Below are 8,523 nucleotides of genomic sequence, written 5' to 3' on the forward strand. Positions count from 1 at the left end.
TTTTTTTTTCTTTTTTTTTTTAAAAGTTGAACTGATTTCTGAGGACAGGTCATCTATTTTTACAGGAAATGGTTCAGCAACAAAATAATACATATTTTTAGAAGGTTTCTATGTAGTCTGGAGTTTCATTTCATCAACTTACCGGTCTGGACTAGTATGGAAAAAGAAACTAAAAGTAGAGGAAAAATTATTGCATTTCCAGACTTTAATCCATCCAATTGTCAAATGTTGTCCTTCCTACCTTTTGATCTTTCCTTTTTTGTGTCCATCCTTCCTAGCTCCCTCCTTACGTCCTTATTTCCTTGCTCTATCTGTCCTTTCCTTCACTCTGTCCTTCCATCCATATGTTTTACATTACTTCCTTGTGACTTGTTTTATTCCTGCCATCTTTCCTTTTTTATTCCTCCTTTGTTTTGTTTGTTCATAAGGCTTGTACTTTAAGAAATTTGACATGAAAAGTGTGTAAGAACCATGTTATTAGATCTATTCTGTACAACTAATAGCTTACATTATGTACAACAATAATGTATTACATACAGTTAAGATCCTAGGAAAAATTGTTCGGTTGTTATCAAGCTAAAAATACATTTTCTTTAAAGCAGAATTAAGTAGAGAGTGGCACTCCCCCTACAGGATCGTTTGAAAATAGCAGAGACAGAGAGAGAAATGTGTGTGAATGGATAGTGGCCATCTCTCTCTCTGTAACGCAGGGCGAGCCAGTCTATTTATTGTTCGTAGTTGTTTATTTTGTTGTCCAAATAAGTGACTTTATGAGCCCAATAAACCGCAACCTGTCACTCACAAATTTTACAAGAGACTTCAGAAATAAGTCAAAAGTTATTTGCCAATGGCCTTAGATTATCATCACAGAGACTTATGCATTAAGGTAAAAATGTTAGTTTGACTTCCAAGTTAAACAAAAAGAGACAAAATATTCTATACTGTCTGATCGTTACTCTGTGGCCACAGAGTAACGATTGTTGTTGCCCATCAATCTGGAAAGGTTTAAAATGTCATTTCCAAAAAAAAATCAAGTGCGTCACTCTATACTGAAAGGGATTATTTACAGTAGGTAAGTATTTGGTACAGCTGCCAGTCTCCATGTCAGTAAATTCAGTCAAGCTAAGACCAATCAGCATCCACAGAAATAGCCAAAAAAGTCAAAAGCTTCATCAACGGGTGTCATTTAGGTTAAATTGTAACGTTTATGACAGGACAGTTTTAGAAAGGCTTAAGAAGACTTGTTTGGTTTTACTTGCAGCATGTTTAAGTCTGCTATGTTACATCTGATTGACCAAAGTAGAGATGTTTGACCATAATCCACAGCACCATTTTTCGAGAAAAGCATAAACTGCCCACATGAACTGTCAAACCATGGCGGTGCAGCCTCAGGACACCAGCCATTAATTCATGTAGTCAAAGTTTGGGGGCCATCTGTGTGGGCAGGACCTGGGTCATCACCAGAACGCTAATCTCAAACACAGCAGCAAGTCTGATAATGAATCAAGTTAAAAACTAATAAAGGGTTCTGTTCAGCTTCAGTCAAGCTGATCTGAAATGCTGGAACCGTAGAGCAAACAAACGGCAATAAACCGAACCAACATAGTAAAGCGGTGCAGACCAGCGTTGATAGAGGCCGATGAAACAAATGCTGCCAGTTAGTTTTAACTGGGTTCAGAAAATTATAAAGATCAGCATATTTATGTAAAAACCCACACTTTTGTTTTTTTTAAAGATGACCATGTTACCCTAATAAATCAAAAACAAAAATAATTTAGATTTCGTTACATCGACTTTATGAAAAAGAGCCCAGGCGGTGCATACCAAAGAAAATGCTGTAGCTTCTGTGAACAACGAGAAACCTTTGAGGTGCACACACTCGCATTAGTTTAAGCGATGTAAAATGACATGTTTTCTTATAAGTGATATATAACATAAAGTTTTGCTTTTATTCTGTTGTCTAAGCACATTGACTTGAAGAAGCAGTGTTTTAGGATGCATTTATTTTTTATTATCAATATAGATAACCGTGTAAATTGAGTTTTGTCAGAGTAGAGTGGTCCTAAATGGGCTGCTAATAAATCCAAAGTATTTAAGCCTTTATGTTGCTGCCCCCCCCAGGAGGACTTGTTCCAGACACCAGGTCTACAGGAGGAGCTGCAGAGCATCATTGACTGTCTGGACACCAGCATCCCGGAGTCGCTACGTATCCTCCAACCCTCGCCCAGTCCAATGGAAAGCATTTTATGAAATCCTGTGCTTGTTTTTAAAGATGTAATAAGATGTTGTTGTCCTGGGCAACAAGATCATGTACTCAGATGTTAACGGACAAAGTTGCTTTAGTCCTCCAGGCATCACATGCTGATATTGACTTTAGCGTTTAAAGTTGACAGATTTTTTTTTTTTAGGTTGTTCAATGTTTACATCCAAGCATTTGGAAATCAGTATTAGGAGAAAATGCTACAGGAGAACCTGAAATTCAGTGGTGAAGTTATAGTTTGCTAAAACAAAAAACCTTTACTGGCAGTAGAAACACGTGGTTTACCAACTAAACACAGATAATGGTTTACAGCAGACTTAGGATGTATTTCTCAACTCAGAGGAGATAAACTGCTGTTTGGGACCAAAATAAGTCTCATTGTTTCACATGGGCTACCCTCTAAGGCAAAAATTAAAACAAACCCCATATAAATATTTACTATTTAGGCAGCAATGCTGCTTTTGCACAATTCCTGCTATGTTTGTAGCATTCTTTGTGTCCCAAACTGATGTCTCGCATTAAACCTTGACTGAAATGCAGCCTTGCTAATAAACACTGAAGTATTATTTTAGTACATTAAGTTCTTGGTGCTGTTTAAAAAGAACCTTAAATTCAAAAACCTAAGTTAGCTCAATGTCTGTTGACAGGAAATGAAGACACGTGGCCAGAAAGGGTTTTAAAATTCAGTTGTTTATGCAAACATCTCCACTGGACTGCATAAATACTTGTTGTTCCCTAACTTCTCACCCAGCTGGTTGTAACCACTCTGTAGCTGAAGCTCTGCTGATCTTTTTGGAGGCCTTGCCGGAGCCGGTGGTGTGTTATGAACTCTACCAACGGTGCCTTGACAGCGCTCATGACAGCCGCCTCTGCAAGCAGGTACCGAGACCCCCAGAAGTCTGTTTGGTCCAAACATAAATTAAACCTGATGTGATGATAAAGATAGCAATGAAAGAGGTATGTTCCTCTTAAATAGAGACTTAGACAACTTTATTTGTCATCTTGTATGCACAGAGTGCGTACAGAACGAAATTTCGTTGCGTACAGCTTGTAAATTGCACTAAAATTGAGTTACAGTATAAGGTGCAGCAGTGATTCAAAAGTAAACAATTTAAATGTAGACAATGCAGGAGAAGTCACAGTGTACAGGTGAGTATTTTTAAAACCATTTATATGTGCAGAATTGATTGTGCAGAGGGCATTTGTGCAAGAATACAGTTTTTAAATTACAGTAAATTTAAATTACAGTGTGAGGTGCAGCAGTGATTTAAAAGTGAACAATTGAAGTGAAAAAGTAAACAATTGAATGATCAAGCTCTGTCTCTGATGTTCACAGTTGATTTCCCAGCTGCCCCGGGCTCATCGAAATGTTTTTCGCTACTTGATGTCTTTTCTGAAAGAGCTGCTGAAGCACTCGAACAACAACAACCTAACAGCTAACCTCATAGGTAAGAGACGGAGCGCGTCTGTCTAATGTACGCACCCCAACGCAGAGGTGCTCCAAGGTATGCTGAATGAATGAATAAAAACTAATGACTGATTGAAAATGAGCTATCGAATTAATGAAAATTAATAAAAGAAGTTAAAGAGTGAATGAAAATTATTAAATGAAAGAACATGAATGAATAACCAAAACACGTTAATGATGATGGAGGAAAGAAAATTGCAATCGAATCAGAACAAATGAAAATTAACGAGACACTATTAGTTGACAAGAATATGAACGCATGTGAACAAGTGAACTTAATGGAAAATTACCAAGGATGAAGAGAAATTTACTAAAAAAAAAACAATCGTATGAAACCGAATGACGAAGAACGAATGGAAAGGAACAAAAATGAGTGAGAATAAACTTAAATGTGGGAAAAATCAACTGACTGACAAAAAATAAATGAAAATGAATGAATGAATGAAAAAAGACAATCACACAAAACAAAAATAAAAGCAGCAGTAAAGAAGTGAATTTTAAAATGTCTTTCAGGTAAAAGGAACGAAAATAGGAAAATAAACAAATGTGAATCAGTGGAAATTGATGACAATGAAAACTAAAGAATAAAAAAGAATGAAATCAAACAAATCGATGAAAATCCAATATAATTGTGAATTATAAGAGGAAAAAAATGAGAACTAACTCAAAGGAAAAAAATGAGCTCGCTAGAATTGAACGGAGATGAATGAGAGAATAGAGAGAAAGAATGGAAATCAATGGGGAAACGAACAAAATAAGAAAGAAATGAATGAGAACGGAGCAAATAAGCAAGAATTGCTGTAATGAGAATGAATAATGATGGATGAATGTTGTGTTTCAGCTACCCTCTTTGCCAGCCTCCTCATCCGACCGCCGCCCAGCATGACCAGCAGGCAGACGGGACACGAAAGGCAGAAAGCCATCAACTTCATCCTGGGTTTCCTCATGTCGGCAGACGAGGACTAACCGAGGGATCCTCGCTGCGTCGGCGCTCAACTCGGTGCAATCGACCCAGACCCGCATCACACCGTGTTACTGATCCACCTTTTTATTTCTGTCATCCGCTGGAGACAAGGCGGGGCCTCTCTGCTCCACACCTTCCTAGGATGATCTGAGCAGGGGTCATGTCTTCTGTTCACACACGGTGATGGATGTGGAAGCTTTTTGGGAGAGGTTTGAACCGACGCCCCCTGCACTTTGTAACGACCCCCAGCAGAGACTGGTCCTGGTCGGGTCTGCTGAAGCTCACCGGAGGGGCTCACGCCAAAATCAACGAGTGAATGTGGAAACACTATGTGTACATAGGGAAGGACTCACACTAAAGACGGGAGTGCTGCTTCCTGCCGTGGCTGAGACTGAATCCTGCTTTTATAGGGCATATAGTTGCATCATTTAGTTTGAAATGGGATAATTATAGAAGTCAGTTATGAAGAATGTTTATGCTTAAGATAAGTAAATGACAATCATTTGTTTTTGCTGCATTTTAGCTGAGGAGACAATTGAATTTATTAACTAACATACCTGTTGTATTTTATCTGTTATTTATACGTTTATTTCTGAGTTTGCACCTTTTTTTTTTTTTTCTTTTTACTGCCGTTTGGTTTACTTTTATACCTGCATTGCAGAGAACGGCGTATTGTTGCCGTGTTTCTCTCCAACCACAGTTTGTCCTCCTTACCTTCAGTTCTGTCAGATTGACAGAACCAGTTTATCACACTAACTTCCTGGCCGGGTGCAGATCTGCCCCCCCCCCCCCCCCACACCCCCCCACCGGGGTGTTTGACGTGTCGTAACAGTGTAAATAGGGACGGTTTTGGGGTTTCACGCGTTGTCGGACTGTCCGGTGGTGAGATTCTGTGACGTCGTGGTACTGTTTATATCTGCGTTTGTTTACATGTGTCCTCCTTGCCCCCCCCCAACGTGTCTAATACCGTAGTTGTATTGAGTGTTTGCTGTGTTAAGCTCTTCTAAGTGCTGCAGCGTTTTCCTGGGGAGCAGACATACCAAGGTTTAATGGCTCATCGCGGTGCAGTTTTAAGCAGCTGTGCCGCAGAATTTATTTTTTCCTCCTCCCCCCGTTTCCTACTCTTGCATAACCCGGGGTTATAGAAATAAGGAACTTTTTCCCCCCACTCTTCATTCAATGTTTCCTCTTTAACGGTTTCTCTCGACATGCGTCAGCTTTAGTTTTTCATAATCATGGCGCTCGTCTCCTCTGATCGGTGTCTTGCGTAACCGCGCTGGTACCAGGAAGGCCCAACACGAGGTTACAGGAAAACGGAACATGTTAAGCTACAGGGAGACGATGTGAATATACACTTAAAGGGTGAAAAAAAAAAAAGCAGGCAGTTATTATTGGGGAGACTAATGTGAGTTTTGCCAAACAGTCACTTGTGCTTGAGAGGGGGAAAGTTATTTGAAACAATTTACCGTTTCTTTAGAAAGACAGCGTAATCAGAAATATAAAACTTTACATGCGACTGTAGCATTAACTGACGTCATCACTGTCCATTTTTTCTTATTTCATAAATCTATGGTACATTTAACAGCAACTCTAATGTTATTTTGGGTACTTTCTAATTTATTTAAAAGGAATAAAACTACGTGAAAGTTCATTGTTGTGTTTTTAATTTAATTTTCCTCCTTAGATCACACCAACTACCTGAAACGTGGGGCTCGCCGGCCTCTTGGCGCTATGATGAAGGCCGCTTGTCTCACGGTGGTGTAAAATACAACATTATTAACCTTAACGAGGACTTTGACCATATGTCACTTATTATGTGCAAACTTATTGCAGAAAGTTGCCGTAGACCAATCTGGGGCTAAAAGTCTTGCTCAGGAACCCGGAGTAGCAGTTTGTGGGATTAGAACCCAGAACCTTTCCTGCTCTAACCACTAGGCCGCCACTCCTCAACTAGAACGAAGCTGTTTCTCTGCCAAAGCAGCAAGATGCAGTTTTTGTGAATAAACCATGCTGTTGAGCTGGAAACCTCAGTGAGTGCGTAGTCTATCCAGCTGCTATCTGAGGTCTATGCAGGACATTAGTCAACTTATTGTTTTCCTGTTTTTCTTTATTATTATTATTCCGTCGGCGTCTAACTACTCCCGCATACTTCAACCAATTTGAACAATTTTGGTGTCAAAACGTTTGGCTCGTTCCCGGCAAGCCTGCTATGACTCATGGTTATGGTAAAGTTTATACTTTTTAAAATAATTCACTTTTTGTGCGTTTTTGGTTGCTCTCATTGAAATCAATGCAAATTCCTTTAAATTCTTTCAAATGCTTTACATTCTTCCAGTTCTTCCAATTCTTCTAATTGTTCTTAATCTTCAAATTCTTAAAAATTTTCAAATTCCTTCAAATTTTTTGAAAATTTTCAAATTTTTTAAATTTCTTCAAATTCTTCAAATTTTTCAAATTCCTTTACATTTTTTTAAAATTTTTAAATTTTTAAAATTTCCTCAAATTTTACAAATTCTGCAAATCTGATTTCAATGTTTTCTGCATCTTCTGCTTAATCATTTTGCAGATTGGCATTCTCACTCGCTGTTACGCAGGAACAGCTTTTTCTAGTTAACAGTTTAATTTACAAATGAATAATATAGTTTTACTTTAATAATCTCTTAAAGGAAATTTGCAGGAAAGAAACTAAGACAATAATTATAACAGTATATAGAATATTTTGTTTATAATACAAGGAAGATGGATGCTCCAATCTATACATAATACACAAAGTTAATTTAATTGTTTATTTGTAGCGCCTTGGAGAGATATCTGTGTTTTTCTGTGAAGGCTTCGGAACATAAATTAGGTTTGAGGTGCTGGTGCTAAAAGACTTGAGCATAATTACCTCTGATACCTGCTGAAACATGTCCATTCAAGCTCATCTTCCTGAAAACATGTCAACCCCATCATTGTCTGATCTCTAGTCATATTGTCAAGGTGACGTTCACCAACTACATTATCACATGCTTTCTTAATACAGTGCACCTCCACCTAGGTTGTGAACACAGGATGCAGAGAATCCGGTCTATCAGGCAGCAACGTCTTGTTTGAGATGCTGCTGTCAGAGTCCATGCATTGCAATTGCTCTTGGTTATCAAACAATAGAGTCAAGTCCAGTTTAATATTCAAACTGGTTAAAAAGTTTTCTAAGGAAACCATACGGATTGCATCGAGTTAATTTGCAGCATTCACTCCTCGTGGGAGGAAAGTATCGACGGCGGGCAGCTGCTTGCATTGTGTCGTTGACTTTGCAGCAATCCCTCATAACTGGGAGTCCTCACCGGCCACATTGTTTTTAAAAAGTTTGCTTATTAAAGTTTTAATGATCTGTAATGCATGGATAGTGTTGAGCCTAAATACATTTCTGAGTTGCGTGTAGACCTGTCAGGTCATTAGAGGCCTGTTGGCCCGGCGTTCCCAGGACCAGAACTAGATAAAGGGAGGCAGTGTTCAGTTACAATTGAATAGAAACATCCTCCGTTGTCCCAGAGTGGGGAAATTTACAACATAAGAACAAATCCTGTAGTTATTAGTCATTAAAAGTGGTATACTCTGGAAATTAAAGAAGTGTGCACCTGTGCACAACATGCATGTATATTTATGCATCAACACCAACAGACGATTAACGGGAATGAAAAAAACTGCAAAAGCAGCAGGGATGTATACGCTTATTAACTTATTAGGCATCCAGGTACTATCTCACCGTCAGAGGATGGATGTTCACTGGCGTCAGTGAGGTGGTCTTCACCTTTAAAAATCCACCAGCAGCTCCTTGGTTTCCTCCGCGTT

At 38.8% G+C, this 8,523-nt stretch overlaps 1 protein-coding gene across 4 annotated transcripts in view; it reads left to right on the forward strand.

Moving 5' to 3' along the window:
* ocrl (OCRL inositol polyphosphate-5-phosphatase) overlaps positions 1–6,343 on the forward strand; it is a 29,360-nt gene extending 23,017 nt beyond the window's left edge. For 3 of the 4 annotated variants that reach the window (XM_012861786.3, XM_012861787.3, XM_012861789.3), the window contains 4 exons: positions 2,122–2,206; positions 3,012–3,139; positions 3,597–3,708; positions 4,570–6,343. In XM_012861786.3, coding sequence (XP_012717240.2) covers positions 2,122–2,206; positions 3,012–3,139; positions 3,597–3,708; positions 4,570–4,694 — 450 coding nt within the window. In that variant the 3' untranslated portion in view covers positions 4,695–6,343. Of the gene's footprint in view, positions 1–278; positions 951–2,121; positions 2,207–3,011; positions 3,140–3,596; positions 3,709–4,569 lie in introns of those variants that run through there. The other variant, XM_036127068.1, reaches the window with a different exon arrangement.
* Positions 6,344–8,523: the final 2,180 nt, after the last annotated feature.

The sequence above is a fragment of the Fundulus heteroclitus genome, chromosome 23, assembly GCF_011125445.2.
Source record: "Fundulus heteroclitus isolate FHET01 chromosome 23, MU-UCD_Fhet_4.1, whole genome shotgun sequence".
NCBI classification, from domain to species: domain Eukaryota; kingdom Metazoa; phylum Chordata; class Actinopteri; order Cyprinodontiformes; family Fundulidae; genus Fundulus; species Fundulus heteroclitus.